The sequence below is a fragment of the Neodiprion virginianus genome, chromosome 5 (genome assembly GCF_021901495.1).
Source record: "Neodiprion virginianus isolate iyNeoVirg1 chromosome 5, iyNeoVirg1.1, whole genome shotgun sequence".
NCBI lineage: Eukaryota > Metazoa > Arthropoda > Insecta > Hymenoptera > Diprionidae > Neodiprion > Neodiprion virginianus.
The window spans coordinates 16,065,413-16,089,025 of NC_060881.1; the positions used below are offsets into that span (position 1 = coordinate 16,065,413).

The 23,613-nt window shown below is 36.8% G+C and overlaps 3 protein-coding genes and 1 long non-coding RNA gene across 10 annotated transcripts in view; 2 read left to right on the top strand and 2 right to left on the bottom strand.

The window, feature by feature from the left end:
* The first annotated feature begins 851 nt into the window (after positions 1-851).
* On the top strand, positions 852-6,200 carry LOC124306074 (uncharacterized). Of its 3 annotated transcripts, none has more exons than XM_046766214.1 (2): positions 852-929; positions 1,241-6,200. In XM_046766214.1, the coding sequence occupies exon 2, from the start codon at positions 1,251-1,253 to the stop codon at positions 4,101-4,103; it is 2,853 nt and encodes a 950-aa protein (XP_046622170.1). In that variant the 5' UTR covers positions 852-929; positions 1,241-1,250; the 3' UTR covers positions 4,104-6,200. The 3 variants fall into 3 exon arrangements, with proteins under 3 accessions (XP_046622170.1, XP_046622168.1, XP_046622171.1); XM_046766212.1 differs by lacking the exon at positions 852-929 and adding an exon at positions 951-1,070; XM_046766215.1 differs by lacking the exon at positions 852-929 and having other exon boundaries at positions 1,241-1,535; positions 1,639-1,769.
* Positions 3,999-8,027, bottom strand: LOC124306094 (uncharacterized). The gene is made up of 2 exons (XR_006908530.1): positions 4,300-8,027; positions 3,999-4,198 (listed from the first exon to the last, which is right to left on the bottom strand). It is a non-coding gene; the product is annotated as an uncharacterized LOC124306094 (long non-coding RNA).
* A 58-nt stretch (positions 8,028-8,085) lies between these two features.
* LOC124306088 (ras-related protein Rap-2a) lies at positions 8,086-11,731 on the bottom strand. Of its 5 annotated transcripts, none has more exons than XR_006908523.1 (3): positions 11,519-11,731; positions 9,492-10,575; positions 8,086-9,276 (listed from the first exon to the last, which is right to left on the bottom strand). XR_006908523.1 is itself a non-coding variant. In XM_046766251.1 (2 exons), exon 2 carries the CDS (start codon positions 10,091-10,093, stop codon positions 9,548-9,550), a length of 546 nt encoding a protein of 181 aa, XP_046622207.1. In that variant the 5' UTR covers positions 10,094-10,575; positions 11,545-11,730; the 3' UTR covers positions 8,086-9,547. The 5 variants fall into 5 exon arrangements, 3 of the variants coding, with proteins under 3 accessions (XP_046622207.1, XP_046622206.1, XP_046622208.1); XR_006908522.1 differs by having other exon boundaries at positions 8,086-9,308; XM_046766251.1 differs by having other exon boundaries at positions 8,086-10,575; positions 11,545-11,730.
* Positions 10,926-23,613, top strand: part of LOC124306083 (phospholipid scramblase 1) — an 84,124-nt gene continuing 71,436 nt past the window's right edge. The window contains exon 1 of the mRNA XM_046766242.1: positions 10,926-11,144. The gene's annotated coding sequence lies outside the window, so the exon portion shown is untranslated. The remainder of the gene's footprint in view (positions 11,145-23,613) is intronic.

The following is a 23,613-nucleotide window of genomic DNA, read 5'->3' on the forward strand; positions in this document are numbered from 1 at the left end:
ATAGTAATATACAATAACGTATAATAATATTATAGTTCTTTGTAGTGCGAAGATCTCGTAACATGGTTTTTAAGCTTTGGTTAGTGAATGTCATAGTTATTTCCATCTAGGGATATTCCAAATAGTTAGACAGTTGTTTTAATTCCCTATGGTTCTAAGTAAGGTTCTCGTACTTCGAGTTTGGTTAGTTGATAAAAGTAACATGCAGTAATAATAGTCGATAAAACATACGGACGTTCCGGTCGGATGTTACACCTTCATGGCTCCATAGTATGGTGAGTAGAGGTAAGGAGCAGTAAGGAGAACCGCCTCTGTGTACGAAAAAGTGTCCGTCGAAAGGCGTCAAATTAAGGTGACGTTACGGTAGCAGAAGGGTATATTTTAACGAAAGCGCTACAAGTTATTAGAGTAGGATAGCGAAGTAACAAGGAAAGAAAGATTTCTGCTTTGTTATAGCGCATTTTTTAAAGTAAACAAGAAAATTATAAAAGTAACAAATCGTAAATAAACAAATCTTTCTTAAAAAATTGTTATACATACTGTTGGTTAGAAAAAGACAAAGACTGAGGCGCATCATTTTTGTTATTTTTCATTTTTCGCCCACTTGGACAACTTTTTACTATACGAGTTTTTCTCATTACCGTGCAATGAATTTTAAAAGTTTTATAACAGCATACATTATAAAGTCACTAAAAAGTATTATCAAAAGTTCACAAAAATTAAATCACTCTACGTAAACTCACGGCAGTTTGATAGGTTATATTTACTAATTTATTTTGGACTACGTAAATAGTTGAGATTCTGTACACCGCGATTTCATTAAGTACACTAGCCACTAGAAATATTGAATTGTTCAACTCAGCACACTTCACTCCGACTACAACTGCTATATTCACATCATACCCTTTCGCAGCGCTAGCGCTATTCTGGTGGGTTCTTGAACTGTTATTCGCAGCTTACGCTGAACACTTTTTCAACTTGTCCCCCACATAAGACCGCACTCCTTACCTCTACCCGCCATACTCCACAGATCGCTCACAACTTACAATCAGCCGGTTAACCGCTTGAAGGTTTGGAATTGCAGAGTAGACCGTAGATTCATTGATAACTTCTAAATTTTTTTCTGAAATTAAGCTCGTTTTCTTATATTAAATTGCAACGATTTCATAAGCTATGCTGATACAGTATATTAAAGTGAAAGCTCATTAATTGAGCACACAATAATTTGAAGATGTTTCAGGTAATTCGCTATGGAAGAAGTCTACACAAAAATACAAGCCTATCTGATAAAGAAGGATAGAGAATGTGAGACACTGAGGTTTCTCACTTCTCGAACGACAGCAACAAATGTGGCGCAGATAACAGATATTTGTACTTCAATAAAAGCCATACTAGACTGCGCTAGGAAAAAACATGATACAGACTCGACTATCATAATTGATGAGAGATCCGTCCAGTACTTCAAATTTCTACTACTCAACACCAAATTCAAAGTCCAAGAACATTTTTGCGATGACGAAGTCAATGGACATTTGGTAAATATGTGCCCCCCATTGTCTCCTTATTTGTTCATTGAAATACTGTGGGCCCTTAACTACAATGAAATATTATGCTACTCCTTTGCTCACATTCCAATAGATTTGTGCACCGAAATACTGAACATATTGCACAGATGCGTGGAAATAGATTTACAGCGAGCATTCGACTTCATCTTGAAAGTGATTGTCAATTGCTACAAAAAGCTTCTCTTAGTGAGCCATCGACATACTCAAGTACTCGAGCCAGAGACAAGCTTGAAAACATTTGTTGGAAGTGTTCAAGAGCTTCTTTCTCTGCTTCTTGGAATCCAGAAGAAAAAAAGTAAAGAATCGACACAGCCTGTAAAATATAAATGGTGCGGCTGGGTGCTAATCCGCCTCCTGGATGCAGTAAAGGAATGCCTTACATGCAGAACAATGGAGAATGTCTCTTCACAAATGAAACAGGATTCAGAAAAGTTATATGGAGTGATGTTCGGGCGACGTTTTACAGTCAGACTTGATCCGGATGTTGTAGCATTGGCTATAGATGATCTTACTCAAGAATTTATTCATGTGCTACTTGAACATGTTAAAAAAATTGACATGCACGTTTACCTAGGATGGGCAGACATTGACTACGAGGACAATAGATCAATAACAATGCAGCGTGCAGTCGGTCTAGCTTGTTACTATTTTATAGAATATTTTCAGACTAGCGATGAGGCGGAGAAACATAGCAATGTTATAGATTGCCTGCAGCAATTGTCTAGCCAGCCGGACACGCCGTCATCAATGAGCCTGCAGGAGCTTGTTAGGAAAGTGGAGCAAGGCAATAGAGAATGCTTGAGAAACTTAATCAAGAGATTTACAGAATGGGATACTGTAGCAATTTCATGCCTGGATAAAAATAGTGCATTCATTGATAAAAATGAATGTTTAGGCATACTCAATAATACTGTAGAATTTTTCGATGTGACTCCTGCGGACAAGGAACTCTGTACTCAAATATATACAGTAGCAATGAAAATATTGCTCAGTCAGAAGATGGTAGACATGGTAGAAATTGTTGTGGAATTTATTCTGGTTCATGACGCATGTATAGTACTAGAGTCAGTAAACTTTGCGTCTGACTTACAAAATTATGTTAACAATGGTGGGGCATTGTGTTCAAACAATAACTCATTGCGGATTATCTTATTTTTTATTCTTCAGAATCCTAGAGAAGTTTTAAAGGTTTTGATAAAAGCTGCTATTGGTTACCCTCAATACAGGAATTGCGTTGTATTGCCAGAAGATCTCTGTAAGTTATCATCAATAATGAAAATTCGCGATGCTAATCATTGCTTGATTTTAACGAATGCCCTAGTGTCAATTTGCAGTGAAAATACAGCTTGGAGTTGTAAGAAATTCATAGAATTTGTACAGATCTTAACAGAAAGAAGTATCATTTTGGCTGATGATCTTCTGAACGACATATTTATCCCATGTTTGAAAAGAGAAATCATTTTTCCAAACATGAATTCAATGCTCGCTAGCATACGAAATGTGAAGGATCAACTGACTCCAAAACTGAGGAATGAAGAATTGCTTTATGTTTTAGCTGTACAGATAGGTTCGTTGCGTAGAAATACTAGTCTCCCAATAAGCGGCAAAGAAGAAGCACTAAACTGCCTAATAAGGACAATTAGGCTCTTCACTGAAGGCCCACTGAATTCTCTTGGTGTCGATTGCAGGGATTCTTCCATACAGAATTTGGAAGCTGTATTACAACCTGTTGACACAACTTACTTCATTTCGCAATGGAACTGGATACAAAATAACATAATCTCAGCTCAGGTACTGCAGGAATATAAAAGGCGATATTATTGTATCATGAACAGGTTAAAAACTATCGAGAGTTGCAACACAATCATGGATGACGTCTTTATTACATATGGTATTCAATGTCGAGATTTTTTGCATCATGTAATATTGGAGTGTACAGAATTTGAGTACCTAAGGTTTGCAAAAGATGCGATAATAATGAATTGGAATGACTTTGGATGGAAGAATGAACTAGATGCTTATGCTAATCTTTCTCTATCTACAACAAATGCGTGCAGTCATTACTTGATCTCACATGATCTATTAGAAGCTTGGAAATGTGTAGGTCAGAAGATAACATCGCTCATCAAAAGCTTGGGAAAACTTACCTTATGGTTTATTAGTATTGATCAAATGAATGATTACGAATCAGTGCAGAAGAGCCTAGTCACTGCTATAAGCTTTTTGAATCTAACTCTTCCATCACATTTATCTGAATCGCTTAAAACGAAAATGAATGTATTTGCCCATAGTCAACTGTATTCATATGGAATGATTAGAAAACTGATTAAAGCTATTTGCGAATTTGGAGACGAATGTCTGTGCAGTTATGAGCACTATATATCGAACACTAATGCTACATCATTATCTACTTTACGATTTTACGTCAATTGGAAGCTTATTTCGATTTGTACAAACTTGCCCAAAGCTGACCAAAGTTTGTTTATATCAAAGGTTGAAAAAAAAATTATACTCGATGTCACACAGGCATGTTGTTAGTAGAAATGTTGCCTCCTGATGAATGAACTAAAATACCGTCAACTCCCGCATTTGTCATCACATCCATTTTCACATACAGTTCAGTATTGTTGTCTCTGTGATTGGGAAAGAGAGAATAAAAAAGCTATGCTAAAGTGTCTGAAGGTTGTAAAAATTGTTAGATTTCATACAGGAAAAAGAAAAACTATATACTTACCGTCGGTAACTCATCTCGTCATTGCATGGGAAACCACTATCAGCTTTCCTTTTTATCTCACCCCATTATCTCGCTTTCCTTTGCCTGACACTCTGAGCTATTGGTTGAAAACTAACATCAGAGGAATGCTTCGTCTTATGCATACTTCGAGGTAGGATAATTGCCTCATTACAGCTGTAGTCTGATGGGAAGAGCCAATGAAATGCAGATAATTTTAAAAGTGAATATGGTCCAAAGTTCGATCGTTGCTAAATTTAGCTCACTTCTTGACCTTGAATGTACTTATATGTAACATACGTCAAACGAACAAAAGATTTTCAATTCATACGGACAGCCAGTAGTATTTGTAGCAGAGCTTGTGTAGACCATTAATTGTTTCATATAAAACGTTCATGGAACAAGTACAGGTGGTAAATAATGATGAAATAATTAATGCTGCCAGGAAAATTCTGTTCCATGTTAAATATGGTATTTTTTTTTGCTATCCGTCAAATTTCTAGTCAGATTTGACAGATCGGTAAAAATAAAACCATAACTTGACCATATGATGTATAATTTTTTTACCTGTATTATTTGTAAAGTATTGACATTTATACACTGCGTGCAGTAATAAGAAATTCGGGCGGTTACAAGAAATGTGAATCACCTGTTGTTTGAATTTTGTATGAAATTTCCGATTGTATGAATTCAGAGGATACGAGATTTGATACTGTAAGTGAAGAATTTTTCTAACATGTGAATTGTGTTCAAGAACATAGAAGATAGGAAAAAAATAATTTACAAAAATAAATAATTATTCTGCGTGCAAATGTTTGAACAAGAAAAAGAATCTGAATGTTGCTGTTTGCTTGATGAATGTAAACCATTTAAAAAATAACGTAGCTCAGAATGTAGAATGTAAGCAAAAGTTAGTCGAACTCTGCGAAAACCAAATAAATGTATACACGTATCTAAATAAAAACGACCCATTGTAACGAAAGTATTATTGCATTTCCTATAGTGTGCGTTGGAATACGTGCATTGCACAGCTGTGGCATAGTTTGTTATTCTGAAATAAGCCACATTGCCAATGATAGTGAAATCGAATATGTGTTCCTAAAAATAAACCTATTTTAAATAAATACATTGATCAGAGCTGAGTTTCAACATTGAAAATTCATTTTTTCTTCCTCATTTAGTGAACTAGATGTAACTGGATCCATGTACAATTAAGAAAGGATTGTCTAGCTATTTCATCATTGAAATTTATGTAATACGAAATTACTGGTATGAAAAAATGACAGATTGATGAAATTTTTACAAACAGATAAAAGTGGTGTAAGGTATTACTGAAAATTGAAAAAAAAATGTACAACTACTGTAAAACTTGGTTTGTTTCATTCTATATTATATTTGTGCGATATTGCCAAAATGCCATTACAATGGTTAATGATAAAAAATGTGAAAAAATGTATGCACGGTAGAAAATTGTGCACTGAACCGTAAACTATAATTAGCAAATTACACAGTGTTCCAAATAGATATTCGTCCATTTTGGGCAAAATTTTGTTTGAAATCAATCCTTAATGCTGCACTTAACTCAAACATAATTTTAATCAGAATAAACCAGCGCTCAAATATATTATTATGTACAATCAGAAAGCAGCATAATATTCAAAATTATATCATTGGTCTAGAATTAAATAACGAGTAGGAAGACGTGGAAATAATTAATTGACAAAGCAGACAATGCAACCGAAATGCGAAATACCTTATAAATTATGAAATGCTGAAAAGGATTGAAATTTTTTCCAATACATTAGGAATATTAGCAGTTGAAGTAAGATTACTCCTCTTGCGCAACTGTGAAACAATTTCCAAAGGCTTAATCACAGTTAATAATCAGAAAGAAGTTGGTGCATTAAAAAAAGATGAAATGTGAAGTGAGATGCATCGAAATCAACAACTTGAGTAATAAAGTTGTGCACAATTTTACACCGCGTATTATTCACTGTTCTTCTTCCCACATCCGAGATAACTATTTTTATTATATAATATATATATAGATATATACGTATTTGTGTAATACGTATATATGTATATAATTTGACACTATAATATTTACAGATTCTTCACATTGTAAAAAATATAACATATTTCGTACTCAATATTATACGCAGGTAGTACTGAAAGGCCGATATATATCTAAATTGTGGTGTTGTTTCTTTTTCTCCATTTGTTTTCAAATCTCTTCTTCTTTCGTTTAATTAGCTAATTTACTAATTCATCAGTGTTATTTACGATTAGTTGCACAACAACAAACTTGCTTTCACGTACCAAATTGTGTAATAATTACGAACGTTTTGTTGTCATTTTCAATCATTCATCATATATTTGTTGATATACGTATGAATTTATGATTAAGAAAAAATGGGATCACAAAAGAAATTCTGGTCCTTCCCAGGTGATATGCTGGCTGACGCACGCGCGTTGTTTTTTAATTTGATTTAGAACACTTTAGACATAGAACAACGTCGATAGCTCCCCAAGTACGATTAAATAATTTTCCTAAAACGATTTCTTGATTTGTGACCACAGTAAGTATGTTTAGAAAAATATTATGCAATTTCTTTCGCCTTGGGTAAAGCTACTTAGCACTAAACAGTTTCATGTACAAATATATAAATAGGTATTTTGAGTATTGATTACTTGGAGATCTATCTGTATGACTTCTGTTTTGAATCAGTGAAGTGAGCCATATTTAATTTATAAATTTGGCGGAAGAGAAATTAAAAAAATTAAAAATAAAACTAACAAATGAACAAACATCAACGAGCTAACTTTTTCTTCAATGAAGCCATAACTATTAAGTGATGGAGTTTTTCAATAATCAGTGAACAGGCCTTTGCACTGGTTCTTTCAAAGAAGATGAGAAACTTTTGCTAGTGAGAAAAAAACAAAAAGGAAAGATAGAATTCTATGGTGTTGCTACAAGATTACAGCGATGTCGGTTACTCAGAGATTTAAAACTTGATCAAACAAGAAGTGTTCATAAGGTAAATCGAAATCAAAGAACTCTTAATCAAAAAAAAAGTCGGAAGTAAAATAAAGTAAAAGTGTTCAGGAATGAAACGATGAATCTAGATTCATTGACAGCCAGGAATTGATTAGGTGAAAATGTCGTTGGAAGGTGGCATATTCTAGGAAAATATACACGACACCTAAAGAGGATAACTGTGAAATGTGAAAGGAAGAAAGGATAGTCTAAAATATTATTGGCGAGCATTATGAAAAAGAAAGAAAATACAATTTAGAATTTATAATAAGGGTAGGGTGTAACAATGGCGACTTTGTTAATTGAATTTAATGAATTATTAAATATTATGTTGAGCTAATATAATGACTTGCTATAGTATCCAAGCGATATTAAACCATTGTACAAGATGTTTGGTCACACAAGAAAATTACACACAACCCTATTACTAATAACTATACGGGAGCAATATTTTCATTTTTACATTTTTTTTTAAAATTCTTTTCCTCGACAAACTCGTAACAAATGGTATTTAAAAAAAAGAGACCTGCATTCGCATATGTAAAGCAACGACATTCCACATATTATTATGTACCATATTGTTGTTCGTGTACCTATATTATCATTATAATAATTATTGATCTTGTTATTATTATCACTATTAATATAATTACTACTATTATTGTTATCATTACTTAGTATATTTATAATTTTTTTTTTTATCATTTACTTGATGCAGCAATGCTATTTTCTCATTTCTCTCTTGGTTTTCGCCCCCCCCCCCCCCCCCCAACCTTTCCCCAGGTAATTCAGCACCTAATTTGCAACATGTACGAATACAGAGCGGTGTCGAACTTTGTTTCCTTTACATATGTTACTTCTTTTAATTGAGCAGAAAGCGTGCAATGTCTACTGGATCTCAGGGTTCTGTTGGTACGTAATGATAAACATTGGGCAGTCAAGATTTTCGTCTACCCTTTTTCTACTAAATATGTCCTTGTCGCATATTATTGGCCTCATTCTTGACGGCATGATTAATATGGCAAAATGTAGCATCGAAGCTGTTACAACTACAACGGGTTTATTTGTCTTTCGTTTGCCTCCCTATATTTCTGCTATATATTACAAGAATATTACATATACATATAAAACGACAGAGTGTGTTGGTAGCAGATACGTACTTACTTTGTCAATTGCAAGATGATGAAATTACTTTGGTGAAACAATGTTTCATTGCGATACTTGACAGTCTAGTTTAGCAAAAATTTTCAAGTTACTTTCAACATGGTAGAAAAATAGGTTCGGTATTGAAAATATGGGTTCGTGGAACACGAACACGTATCTGCAACTCACCGGCCAAAAGACATAGGTAAAAAAATTTTAACATCAGAATTTGCACACATGGAATTCTCCACATAGGTAAGTCTTCTAAACACAAATATTGAAAACGAGTTACAATTAGAAACATAGTTTTGTAATCCATGTTTAAAATTACCAAAAAAATGGATGCACTGTATTTTCTTTAACGTTAGTTATCGACTGGTTGAAAGGCTGCTGCTGTTGCTATTGCTATTGCTGCTGCTGCACATAGTTGAAAACCACTACAAAATACGTATTATCAATTGAAGAATGGGTTCAATACCGTTTTTGGTTTGGTATTTCTTCTCCAATTAGGTTTTATCTGTTTTGAAAAATTTCCCCATTAGACCCACAAAACTTAGCACCTTTGCATCACTTGATCACATATTTCAAATTTTATCGATTTGCCCGTTGAATAAAATTCTAGACACAATCTCTATATTTTCTTATCGAAAATACGCATTCGGTAACAGTTTGCCGTGCTCTGTTCACATGCCCATATAATAATACTATTATCATAGGTGTATTAAAATATCTGTTTACAATTAGTTTCACTATATGAAATGCCTTCCTTCATTGTCGACTTCGATCTCTTCTTCTTGCAACTGCGGATAGAAATATGCAACCATCGGCGTCACTGAGTTTATATAAATGGGAATAATTATTGTAGTTATTATTATTATTATTACTGTTATAAATTGTTAATAGACAACATCATCACTTGATCCATATTAATTTTCATCATATTAATTCACAGCTCGAAACTACTCGGCCGAGTCTCGGTAGTTATACCTTAAACATATATATGTGTGTGTATTACCTAAAACTATCTACCTATCGTCGTTCAGTCTGCTCGGCCAAGGTTTTGATTAAGTATTAGAGGATCGCACAGCAACAGTATCTCTTCTGCTCCTTCTCAGGGCTGAAGTTCATCTGCCGGACGATCTCTGCGAACATCTCGTTGACATTGGTCCGATTCTTGGCGGAGGCCTCGACAAAGGGACATTCCCACAACTGGGCCAAGCCGTTGCCCTCAGTCGTTGGGACTTCGCGCTGATGTTCAAGGTCGAGTTTGTTGGCGACCAGGAGGACCGGCACTCGTTCTGTGCCCTTGACGCGAGTGATGAGCTCCTTCATCGCTTTGATGTCCTGGAAGGTCTGGTGGTTGGTTAGGCTGTAGACGACGACGAAACCCTGGCCGTTCTTTATGTAGAGGTCGCGCATGCTGGCGAACTGCTCGGTGCCAGCGGTGTCAAGGATCTCGAGGACACAGGGTGAGTTGTCAACCTCGATCTCCTTTCTGTAAAAGTCCTCGATAGTCGGGTCGTACTTCTCCATGAAGAGGCCCGAGACGAATTGCACCGTCAACGCGCTTTTTCCCACCCCGCCCGAGCCGAGGACGACTACCTTGAATTCCCGCATATTTGAAACAAAACACTGCTGCTTGCGGCCTTATTCGCTCCGCTTAACACCGCACCCGTGCCCCGGTTAACACCCTCCGACAAGGGCTAGCAAGTCCTCGCTGCTTCGACGCTGCTTAAACCCGCACACGATTTTGTACGTGTCTCGTGCATCGAGCCTCTCTTCGGGGTCTCGCGCCTTGTTTTACACTGATTCACACAAAGGGAACCGTTCCGAGGACTCGGACACGGGAGACATAATAATACGCGCACTCACTTCCTCGCCTGTCTGCCTGTCCGTCTGTCCGAGTGTCTGCCCGATCGGCCGCGGCCCTGATCCGTCGCTCACTTCACTTCACTAAACTTCACTTCTATTCCCTACCGATATCGCTACTCGTCACTCTCGCTGCTGCTACTGCTTCGGCTCTGCGCGCCGCCATTTTCTCTCTCAACACGGGTGCCCAGGGAACAGGAGATTTGGAACGGTGACGCCATCTGTTCGTTCTGCGGAAAAACATATGTATATGAATAAGGGTATGCGCACGCATCCGTGTGTGTGTGTGTGTATTTCGACTTCTACTTAGTCGATTATTTTGTCACAGATTCGATCGAGCTAATACCCTATTGTATCTGCGCCAGCTTCACGTATCCGACACTCGGTTTGGAACTTGAAATTTGAAGCCAACGGTAAAAACGTCGCTGGAGTGACGTAACGCGGTATCCAAACAACAGTTTGAAGTCGATTTTTAATCGAAATCGCATCCAAAGCCGCCGCTCATCGACCGGAAATCGCGGAGGAGGCGTTCTCGGTTCTCTCAAAGGGTTCTCTCTCGAGCGTGCGTGTAGTCGTATGCGTGCGCGCGTGAGTGAGTGAGTCCGTGTACTAAAAATAAATTCTTGGAATTGTAGAAGGAAGCAGGACGCAAGAGGAACTTATCTTGACGTAGTTATAACGTACACTGGAAACTGTTTGTTTGAGCCGGTTGACGGGCGGTCAGTGGTCGAAGGCCTCAAAGACAATACAGCAGAAACGAACCTCGAGCAGCTCTAGGGTCGAAACTCGAGAGACGCACGTGAGTCACGCCTCTGTCAAGTGCATGCTTTTTATTGCGTGTGTAGGTTAACACTTTCGGGTGATATTCGTGCATGTGCAAGCTGATACGTGTTCGAGTGAATAATTTCGACACGACCCGTCAAGAATTGCAATTAAGCTATACGCGTAAACAATATACACGCCCACGAAGTGCATTATACATCATATATTCATTTCGATTATACTGAACACTATTTTGCCAGGCTTGCGTTTAAAATTACAAATACTACAAACGCCATATCTACTTTCTTACGAGAATTCGAGGACGTTGAGTGAGCCAATTCGTAACTACGAGCACCGACGGCTAGTCAGAAAACCGAAATGTTTTTAGTCTCAAAAATTTAATATAGGTACCTGGTATATATCAATGTGAATACCACCTTACGAGCTGCTGATTCGCCAAAAACTTTTGGACAGCCAATCAGGCGTACAGGTGAATTTCACATTGCTTTTCACCTGTTCCGGAACAAATACGAACGACACGAGATCACTGAAGAAATCCGTCTCGATTCCTTTCAATGCGGTAATTTCGACTGTCTATTTCACGATCAGACGAAGTATAGACGCGCCAATGCGCGATGGGTGATTACGCTCCTGCTCATTCGTAAAGTGGTGGCAATCCAGCACGATGATGTCACCGCATGAAAGTACACATATCGGAGTGATGCATCATTCGCATTATAACATCCACGTATTGGATGAATAATAAAAGTAGCTCTAAGAAATATTGCGGTACAGTCATATGCACGATAATCATGACGGATCAGACGAAGTTCACAAAGTGTCGCAGGAATTGAGGCCCTAACATTTTTACTGGCCTCAGCTGAGTTTTCCCATTTTCATTTTCAAAACAGGCACGGAAAAAATTCGAGTGGTGTGGCTGCCGAACAGACTAGCTACTCCCAGGATATCTATGGTGATAGTCATAGATCATCGAGCCGTGTTCCATTGCAAAATGACTGCAATCGCGTGACTGAAGGACAAAGCCTTGTTTTCGGAAAAATGCAGCCGCGAAGTATTGGAAAGTTATTTCAACACGGAGAGCTGAGGGCAGGCTCGTCTGGCGATTAGTATAATACGTTGACGGTCTATATGTGTAAGCGTTTTTCGGAATCTAGTCGACCAGCTCCAACGCAGATACTATGCGTACATTTAGCGGGAACCTCTCTACCCTTTTTATCATTAGATTAACGACCTTAAAAATAAATCTTCATAGTCTGGCCGCTCGCTTCAGATGGGCGTCGACCTTTTAGTGCTTTACCGCACCGTTGTTCTGATCAGTATTTGCTCCACCTACGGTTGGTAACAAAACGTTTCCAATTGCGTATCCATTTCTCACTTATCATCGGTTGATAATTTACAATTCAGTGTAAAAGCCCAAGTATTGAATGATGCTGTCCGAACGTCCAATTGCAAACGTGATGACAGTGTTCATGCCGTTGTTCGGATTACAATTTAAATGAATGTTTATTCTAACGAGTGTCATTCACATGTTTATTGCCCCTCTATTTTTTTTCTCTTTAAATTCGCATTTAAATAACATGCGAAAATTTGTTTTGAACTTTGAAATTTTATAACTCGTCAACGCATTAGCATACTGATAAGACTAGAACATATTTTTGTAGGGAATCGAACACTCTACAAAAAAGGCATCTTGTAATTTTGTGATAAATCTACTCTTCCAACAGTTATTTAACGTCCTTTGTTGACCTTTGACCTTAAATAACTTTCGAAAGAGTACAATTATCTTTTTAGTCTTATCAATGTACTAATGCGTTGACAAGTTATAAAATTCCAAAGATTAAAACAAATTTTTTCCATGTTATTTGAATGGGAATTAGAAAATCGCGACGAGGCACCTCTCAATATTAACATTAAGAGCTGAAACTTGGACAGCATCTTTGTTTTATCGTTTCAAACAATATTTTTGACTTGAATTTTTAAAAGAAAATAATCCATTTTTTTTGATACAGTCTAATGTACATACATTTTTTTTTGTTTTACTCATATTTCTACTATGTAGTAAAACCTTCAACGTGATTTTCTTTCTCTACAGGTTTCGTCTTTGAGTTTTAACATGGGTTGAAGAAATAGTTAATGAAGAAGGTTTTAACCAGAGGTTATCAGATGGTTCTAATTCTTGTCACAAAACCTATAACTGCGTATCTAAGAAATAGCAATTCGATTGAAATTTATATGTCACGACAGTTATAAGATTTCACTTCAAGAAATTACGTGTTACTATTATCATATTATATTAGGGTGCTTTTTTTTTTGGACTATTTTTTTTCGGTCCCATCGTAAAATTTTGTTGGAAATACAACAACAAAAAATTCCCTGAAAGATTGAGCCCTTAATATTAATATTAAGTGCTCGCCCAAGGCATGTAAAGATTTCCCACTTAAAATACACGTAAACTTTAATTTTTTTCTTTAAAACATCTACAGTTCAGAGGCATTTTATGGTATAGTCTAGGACATCAGTAGGTTTTCTTCAGAATGAAATGCTCTACAAAAGTGCTCATTGCGGTGAAGTCGTAACTCACACCGGCGAAGTCGTACGGGCCACCCAAACCCAATTTTTTCATGAAATTCTTGTTTTTTTGCCCCTATCTCGTAAATGACAAAAGCTACAAAAAAAAACAACATATTTGTAGGAAATTGAATTACCTACAAAAAAGTTCCAGAAAACCAAATTGCTAACATCGATATTTATTGAGATATTGGGCTTTTAAGGTGAGGAAGTATGGAATTTTCATGAATTATTGAGTTAAATTGTCGAATTATTGATTTTCTATTTTCTAATGTCACACAAATTATCAATTATTTATTTGCTAAGTTGCAAATGATTAAAAAGTTGAATAACTGAAAATTTTGAGACTGAAATTCGAAAAAACATTTGAAAAGGGATGTTTTTAAAATTTTTTTCTTTATTTCTTTATGAATTTTTAAATACAGAACTACACACATGGGAAACGAATCCTGATTACCAAAAATGTCTTGGCACATTTAAAAAGTTAAAAGTTGTGAATGATATTGCTGAACGAGGAGTCGCTCTTACTCAGAAATTTAATGAAGCTTTAACTCATAATGAAGATGAAAGGCAGAACATTTTTCAAACAGTACAACATCATCGTTCGCAATATCTATTGTGTACAAAATCAACTTACTCCGAGAAAAAAATTTCCTGAACTGCTTTATTTGTATTTTTAGAAAATGTATTTACTGTGATTCAATCTTTTGTTATTCCTTACATCTTTATAATTTATTAAAACCACCATTAAATAAATTGTTATTCTTTTAAGATGAAAATTGTACTCAGGCATAAATATATTTTTAACAGTCATTCATTTTCATGCAAAAAAGTTTACAATTCAAAATAAAAACTCAATAATTCGACAATTTAACTCAATAATTCATGAAAATTCCATACTTCCTCACCTTAAAAGACCAATATCTCAATAAATATCGATGATCTTATGTCTTATGATCACCACTTTACCCACAGCCTGCGTAGTTTCAAAATTTACGAACAATATCATTTACATAATGTGGGGCTTATTGCAATTATTTTTTATATAAGAATAATTATACTGGAACCTTGATTTCGGCCGCACAATGAATCTCATGTTTGATAACATTGGGGCTGCTAAGGGTTTTGCGGTATATAGTACACCTCTTTAACCTGATTGGTCACGTTAGAAACCAAAAAAGGTTGATGTTATTTTGTTGCATATCTTTTATATCTATACGACTGTATTTTACATAGCATGTATACACATTCTACGATGCAGGATAATTTTTTTCCTACACATTCACAGTGCGGTAAAATGACTTTGGCGCAAACGCTTAGCTGAAATTCTTAATTTCACACATTCGGGCTTTTTGGCGCATGCTCACTTTCCGATAACTTAATTTTACGCATGGACTTTATGCACCACCAGTGACGTCATTGGGCTGAGTTTAACATGTTTGTGCACCTAGCTTAGGTTTCATGAAGCCAGGAGTGTGCCTCTGAACCTCTTGATTGCCCTTGATATTTCTACTACTTCTTTACTTCTTTCATATTATTATATGACATTCGTTTGCTTTTCAAATCCAAGTTTCCTTCACAGCTGTTTGAGGAAATAGCAGGTGCCATATGCGGGTGTAGTAATACCGTGATAGAGGAATAACATTTTATTTTGGAGCAGGGGACAAGTACACTAGGTGTGAATAATATGAGACTTAGCTCGGGCCTAACTTGTTGTTAAGCATATTCTTCCATACAGACACATGTTACTCATCACGCATACTTATACAGCAACACACTCCCTTAATGTGAACATGTTCGAATGATTACATTAAATATACAATAGTTCATTTGTGTTTTACATTTTTTTATATAAAATGTGCTTCATAAAGAAACCAAGATCATAAAGACATACAGACACATGTTACTCATCATGCATACTTATACAGCAACGGTGCGAATGGGCAATCCCTAGTGAAAATAATTTCTATGATTATCTACGATCAAAACTACTATTCAATAACATATTTGGCCCATTTATGAAGCTGACTGCCTTAATATTATGAGGATTCCTATTTGTACAGATATTATTATTAATTACAATCGTATAATGCATTTAGATCACTCCAGTCTATGATGAATGTTATTTTCGTGACCTCACAGGGTTATATGCATATTTATTATTTGAGAAATTTATCCGATAATCTTGTGTTTTCTATAAACTGTTGTATTTTTCTTGGGCCCACGGGTTTAGTGAGCATGTCAGCAATCATTTCATCGGCTGATACTGGGTTCAGTTTAATTTCTCGTTTATCGATTTTTTCTATGATTGAGTGGTATCAGACGTTGATGTGTTTTAGGTTGTGACTAAACTTTGCATTATTGGCAAATTCAATTGTACTTCTGTTGTCGTACATAATCATTGTTGGCCCTTCGTCTTCAAGTGTAAGTTCCTTGATGATTTTTCTGAGCTATAAGGTTTCATCTACTGCATCCGATAGGGATTGAAGTTCTGCTTCAGTACTGGATTTGGCTATAGTTGATTGTTTTTTTAAGCGCCAGCTTATTGCACTTCCCTGCATCAGGAAGACATCCTGTTATCAACTTAAAGTCTGTCTTATCTGAGGCATAAGTAGCGTCACAATAGCCAAATGCTTTTGCGCAACTATTTTTTGAAAAAGTTAGATCAAGTTGAGACGTTGCTTTTAGGTAATGGAAAAGATATTTTACTGCTTCCCAGTGAGATTGATTGTAGGAAGTGTTAAATTTGCTTAATAAGCTGATGGCGTAGGCGATATCAGGCCTTGTAGATTGCAGTCAATACATTAGCGAATCAATGGCATTTTGGTATGGAATCTTTTTCAGCTTGTCAATTTGTTTTCGAGTTTTTTCTGTCAAATCAGATTTAAGATCTAATCCCGGATCAATAGGTTTCGAAGCACCTGAGCAGACTTCAAGGTTGTAATCTTCTAACATTTTTTGAACATGATGTTGATGAAGCGCAATAGTTCCTTTTTGTTCATCTCGGATAATATTAATACTTAGCAATTTTTTTACAGGACCAAGATCTTTTATTTCCAAAATATGTTTTAATTTTGACTTAGACCAATCAATGACTTTGGCATGCTTGTAGAACAGAACAATATCGTCAACAAAGCCATGGATCATTTCTTGACTTAGATAGACCTATAGAAGTAAGAGTTAATTCGAGTTTAATGTACCAAGATCTATTTGCCTGTTTGAGGCCATAAATAGCCTTTTTTAGTTTGCATACCTTGTTTTGATTGCCTGGACCAATATAGCCAACTGGTTCAGTTAAATAAATATCTTCAGTGACATCGCTATGAAGGGAGGCTGTTACAACATCCAAATATATTATTTTTAGGTTATATTGAGCAGCATGCACTAAGAGTATACGTATTGTCGAATATCGAGCAACTGGAGAAAAAATATCTTGATAATCTATGCCTTCAACTTGCTTGAAACCTTGAGCCACCAGTTTGGCCTTGAATTTGACTCTGTCATCTGATTGTTTTAGTTTATTAATCCATTTTGTTCAAATAACGTTCGCTTCAGTGGGACGATCTATTAGTTCCCATGTGTTATGAGACATTATTGAATTGTATTCGCAGTCCTAGGCTTTCTTCCAGTCTTGAACATTAGCTCTGGATATTGCTTCTTAATAAGTCCTTGGTTCAGTTAGAGTTGATAGAAGTGACGTCATATCGCACTCGTAGTCCTTGAGTTTTTGAGGTATTTTTTTGCAGATTTTCTAATCGATCCCATAGACTGTTTGGGTTCATTGATTGTTTCTTTGGCTGTAGTTTTTAGCTGGTCTGAGGAGAAATCGTGCGAGTCCGTCTCATCGGAGGAATTAGTTTCTTGCTATTCCCTAATTTAACTTTCGGTTGGGATAGGTTCATCGATAGGCTGCGAGCTAGCATCTTCAAAAGCATTGCTATCATCAGGGTCTGTTATTTCTTCCAGGTCCAGTGGTTGAGACCTACGTGAAGTTAGCCCCCCATTTTGAGAAATCGGAATTTTCGAAAATTGTTCCAGATTGTTCTAAGTTTGTTCTACATTGTTCCAAAACTTAATATTGATAACTCGTGTAACACATTTGAAAAATGCTAAAAACCGTTTTTTGACCGAGCCCCCCACTTTTGAAAAATCAAACTTTTTTTTGTTGTTCTGGTTTGTTCTAGTTGTTCTAAACGATGTTCCAAAACAGTGAAGTCGTAAGTTCAATAGCGGGCCCACCAAAAGGGAAGAAGAATTTTTGAGTAGTCCCCCACTTTTTGAGAATCCAACTTTTTTCGATTGTTCCAGGTTGTTCTTGTTGTACTGAACATTGTTCCAAAACGGTCGAGTCGTAAGTTCAATAGCGGGCCTACCAGAAGGGAAAAAGAATTTTTGACTAGCCCCCCACTTTTCGAGAATCCAACTTTTTTCGATTGTTCCAGGTTGTTCTCGTTGTACTGAACATTGTTCCAAAACGGTCCAGTCGTAAATTCAATAGCGGGCCCACCAAAAGGGAAAAAGAATTTTTGACTAGCCCCCACTTTTCGAGAATCCAACTATTTCGATTGTTCCAGGTTGTTCTGGTTGTACTGAACATTGTTCCAAAACGGTCAGGTCGTAAGTTCAATAGCGGGCCTACCAGAAGGGAAAAAGAATTTTTGACTAGCCCCCCACTTTTCGAGAATCCAACTTTTTTCGATTGTTCCAGGTTGTTCTCGTTGTACTGAACATTGTTCCAAAACGGTCCAGTCGTAAATTCAATAGCGGGCCCACCAAAAGGGAAAAAGAATTTTTGACTAGCCCCCACTTTTCGAGAATCCAACTATTTCGATTGTTCCAGGTTGTTCTGGTTGTACTGAACATTGTTCCAAAACGGTCAGGTCGTAAGTTCAATAGCGGGCCTACCAAAAGGCAAAAAGTATAAGATGACCTCAAGAAAACTACTCTCGTTTTTCATTAATATTTTGTCAAGTTGGTCACGCGAGGGAGATGACCTCAAGAAAACTACTCCCGTTTTTCATTGATATTTTGTCAAGTTGGTCACGCGAGGGAGATGACCTCAAGAAAACTACTCCCGTTTTTCATTGATATTTTGTCAAGTTGGTCACGCGAGGGAGATGACCTGATAAAAACTGCTCCCGTTTTTCCCTAATATTTTGCCAAGTTGGTCACGCGAGAGAGATGACCTCATGAAAAACTACTCCCGTTGTGAATTCCGTTCTCCACGCCTAGTCTGGCTCATGTAACTGAAGCTAGCAGCAAGTACCAACAGCCCAGAGGCTCTGGGATCGGGCCGTAACAGAGCTCAAGCACCCCGTCCAAATACATGATACATAATAATTTTTTTCTTTAAATCCACACCATGATTGAAATCGTAAAATCAATCACCTATGATTTAATAAGTATCGAATATAACGAAATCCGAAAACTCATGAAAAATCATGATGAAGTACGACCCACTACATTGTGCTTCTGGAACAATGTTCAGTACGACTAGAAAAACCTGAAACAATCGAAAAAAGTTGGATTCTCGAAAAGTGGGGGCTAGTCAAAAATTCTTTTTGCCTTTTGGTAGGCCCGCTATTGAACTTACGACTGGACCGTTTTGGAACAATGTTCAGTACAACGAGAACAACCTGGAACAATCGAAAAAAGTTGGATTCTCAAAAAGTGGGGGGCTACTCAAAAATTCTTTTTCCCTTTTGGTGGGCCCGCTATTGAACTTACGACTTCACTGTTTTGGAACATCGTTTAGAACAACTAGAACAAACCAGAACAACAAAAAAAAGTTTGATTTTTCAAAAGTGGGGGGCTCGGTCAAAAAACGGTTTTTAGCATTTTTCAAATGTGTTACACGAGTTATCAATATTAAGTTTTGGAACAATGTAGAACAAACTTAGAACAATCTGGAACAATTTTCGAAAATTCCGATTTCTCAAAATGGGGGGCTAACTTCACGTAGGTGTGGTTGAGCATCGTTCTGGCCTAGTGGTAACATGACAGTCGATTTTGAGTCTTTCCTGTTCAAGTCTTCATCGAAGATTACATCTCTGCTTCTTATGAATTTTTTGTTATTGATGTTCCACAACTTGTAGGTATTTGGATCCTTGCAATAACCTACAAATATCCAGGCCGATGATTTTTTGTCGAATTTTTGATGATCCTTGGATGGAATGAGTGAATAGGGTTTATATCCACAGATTTTTAGGTTAGAAATATTGGGTTTTCTTCCAAAACATAATTCGTAAGGTGTTTTTGTAGCAAAAGCAGCTCTTGGGGATTGATTAGCCAGATAAGCTGCAGTCGCAAAGGTTTCTGACCAAAAAATGTTCTTCAAGTTTGAATCAGCCAGCATACATCGAGCTTTTTCTAGTCGAATTCTGTTTACCCGTTCAGCTCAACCATTTGATTAAGAGTTACCGGAAACAGTTAGTTGATGATCTATGCCCAATCTTTTCCTGAAGTTTACAAGGTCAATGTAGTCAAGTTTTCGCGCCCATTGTCAGTTCGTACTTTCACAGTTTATCCGGTCTGATTCTGAGCAAAAATTATTAATATTTCCAGAGATTCGGCAGCTTCACACTTTCTTTTCAACGGAAACGCAAAAATCATTCTTAAATAGTCGTCACACATAACCATAAAATAATTGTGACCCTCTATTATGCAGGTCTGATTTTACACAGGGCTGTGTGTAGAAGTTCCAGGTCGGAATTAGCTTTTCTTCTTGATGGTTGGAAAGAATTTTTGACATTTTTACCATAGGTGCAAGCTTGATGGAATGGTTTTTCTTTGTCAGACATTTGGATTTCGTCTGCATGGTTTACCAGTTGAGAGAGAGACTGGTAATTCAAATGTGTTAGCCTTCGGTGCCAGGCAAACATCTTTGCCTTGTTGGTGGTAGCAGAATTCGATTTTCAGCATTTTTAACAAGGCAGCTGCTTATTTAAATGAGACATACGCATTGTTGTTCGTCACACAGCTGATTGAGACTAGGTGAGACACTATCTGTGGTACACATAAGACATTTGTGAGATGTACCTTCCAATATTCGCCGGGTGTTTTGCATTTTATAGTTACTTCAGCTTCACCTTCAACTAAGACTTTCTTTACATTTGCCATAGAAATGCTTCTTACTTTGCCAGGGCGAAAGTTTGTAAAAGCAGTTTTTTTACATGCCCATTTGAAGCGACAAATCTGCAGTCTATCGAGTAGTGGCCAGGTCTGCCACATATCCATGACATTTGGGTTTGAAGCATGTTCGAAGGCGGACTTGAAACGAGCATGATTGTTTGCTCGCCGAAAATCTTGATGTGATGCGCGCGAATATAAGCCGCGACCGTCACGTAACTCCGTGTCTTCTTTTTGTTTTGCTTCTTCAAGGATACTTTTCTTGGCGAGTTCGGTTGTCATCGTTGTAACTGAGTTTTGAAGTGCCATTTTCATCGGACGATAATAATCGTCCGGTAGGCCCATAAGCAAGTATACCAACCAGCTGATCGGATATGGCAATACCATGAGCCTTCAGACGTTTGGCAGCGTTGGGTTTTTTGTTATGTATTCTTCGGCAGAGTTACACTGATTTACGAAGGTGACACATAGGTCCATAGGGTACATGCATTACACACCGCGTTGTCATCATAAACAGCTTTTATTTTTTCCTAAATGACTTTCGCCGTATCCGTTTTGTCGAAATGAGTTCGAACGTCGGAGCTAACGGTCATTATGATTCTGGAACGCACTTCGATATTATTTTGTTTATTGGGATCAAGTTCATCTGGAATGGATGCCTCAATAAATTTCCAAAGTCTTTCCATTTGCAAATATGCTTCCATAGACATCGCCGGGGCGGTGTCAAAGTTGCGAATTCGAAAAGTTCCGAAAGCGCAGAATCCCGAATGTTTTCGTGGCGAAACTTAAAGTAAAGAAACAAAACTGCGACGAAATATCAAACTTTCGAATGGTCGAAAATCCGACGCTCAAAGTTCGGAAAAGGCGGAATTCTGACAGGACAAAATGCCGAAAAGACAAAATTCCGAAAGTGCGAAAATAATAAGGAGTAAAATGAGCCATCGTGAGACTGTTTTCATGCAGACCATTCTGATTTTTGGTTTTTCCGCTTTTTTACCCGCACCCGACAAAAATGTAGTAACAATAGATTTTGTGGATGATAATATTTCCTATAACTTTTATTAGAAACTTTTTTCTGTATAATGCATATGTTTTTATTTATAGCGTGTCAAACTTTCTTTAACATAGTTATTGCTAAATATATAGTTAATGGTTAATGAAAGTAAAAATGGTGTGAACCAAATTTGTAGTACATAAAATTTTCAATAAACTTTGTTTTAAGTTTTTTGTTCTATTGGAATTTTTGCTTTTCGGAATTTTGCTCTATCGGAACTTTACTTTTCGGAATCTTGCATTTTGGGCCTTTGAGCCGTCGGTTTTTTGACCATTCGAAACATTGATGATTCCTCGAAGTTTTGTTCCTTTACTTTAAGTTTCATCACGAAAAAGTTTGGAATTCTGCGCCTTCGGAACTTTTCAAATTCGGAACTTTGACACCGCCCCACATCGCCCAGTCTTAATAGTTTTCAAAGCCAATACGCTTCTCAATAGATTGGTAAATCGGTCTATTATTACAACACGACATGTTGAGATATCACGAGGTTTTTTTCACATAAGAAACCATATTCTTTTTTTTTTTTGTTATTTTTTTCCTCTTTTTTGGTGCAGCACAAAATGCTCACTTGCACACACGCTGCACACACGTGGCAAGATATTGCCAGCACTTTTTCGCGAGCAGACCATAACCTGTACTAATACCGTAATAGAGGAATAACATTTTATTTTGGAGCAGGGAACAAGTACAGTACGTGTGAACAATACGAGGTTTAACTCGGGACTAACTTGTTGTTAAGCAGGTTCTTGCACACAGACACATGTTACTCATCACGCATACTTATTCAGCAACACACTCTCTTAATGTGAACATGTTTGAATGATTACATCAAATATACAATAGATCATTTGTGTTTTACATTTTTTTATATAAAATGTGCTTCATAAAGAAGCCAAGATCATAAAGACGTACAGACACATGTTACTCATCACGCACACTTATACAGCAACGGTGCCAATGGGCAATCCCCGGTGAAAATAATTTCTATGATTATCTGCGATCAAAACTAATGTTCAATAGCATATTTGGCCCATTTATGAAGCTGAAACTAACGGCCAGAGCTGGCTGCCACGCGCAGCACCTGACAGCATCGCTGACGCTGATACCCTCAGGCGCCAGAAGCAAAAGGTATCCGCGGAGATGCACTATGATTGCTCTGAATAATCGATGTATGCAAATTTTGATTTGTAGATTTGGGAAGGAATTCAGAACTCACTTCCAAATTCGGGGGATGGCCGTTGTAAAATTGTTAAAAATTGCTGAATGCTAATTCGCGTGCCAAGACCTATCTGATGTTCGGAAAAGTTGTTGCATACGAAATTCAGTGTGTAAATTTAGAATCACATTCAGCACTGATCCCGAAACTTGGAAATAATTGGTGATTGTGGAACATGAGCTTTGTACTCTAATAATTCATAATAATATGCTATTTTCATAACATTATATTATATCTAACGCTTTACTGTTGACCTCGCACCTTCGTTCGGATTAGGAAAACTTACAAAGACTATTAATTTTTTCACCCGTAATAGAATTGCGTGATTATTCGTGAAAATGTATCGTTTTGTACAATGGATTACGAAGAACTATTTGAGCATTGAGTAAGTACAGAACTTTTGTAACTTGGCGGTAGAAGTTTGTAGTATTTTATGACAATGTACGAAAAATGATCACCCAACTGAAATAAATACGCAAATTTCTACAATAGTTTACGAAAATTTAATAAGTTTGTTTA

Excerpts from the sequence above, each read along its gene's own strand:
- LOC124306074 (XM_046766214.1), top strand. The coding sequence starts at position 1,251 with ATGGAAGAAGTCTACACAAAAATACAAGCCTATCTGATAAAGAAGGAT.
- LOC124306088 (XM_046766251.1), bottom strand. The coding sequence starts at position 10,093 with ATGCGGGAATTCAAGGTAGTCGTCCTCGGCTCGGGCGGGGTGGGAAAA.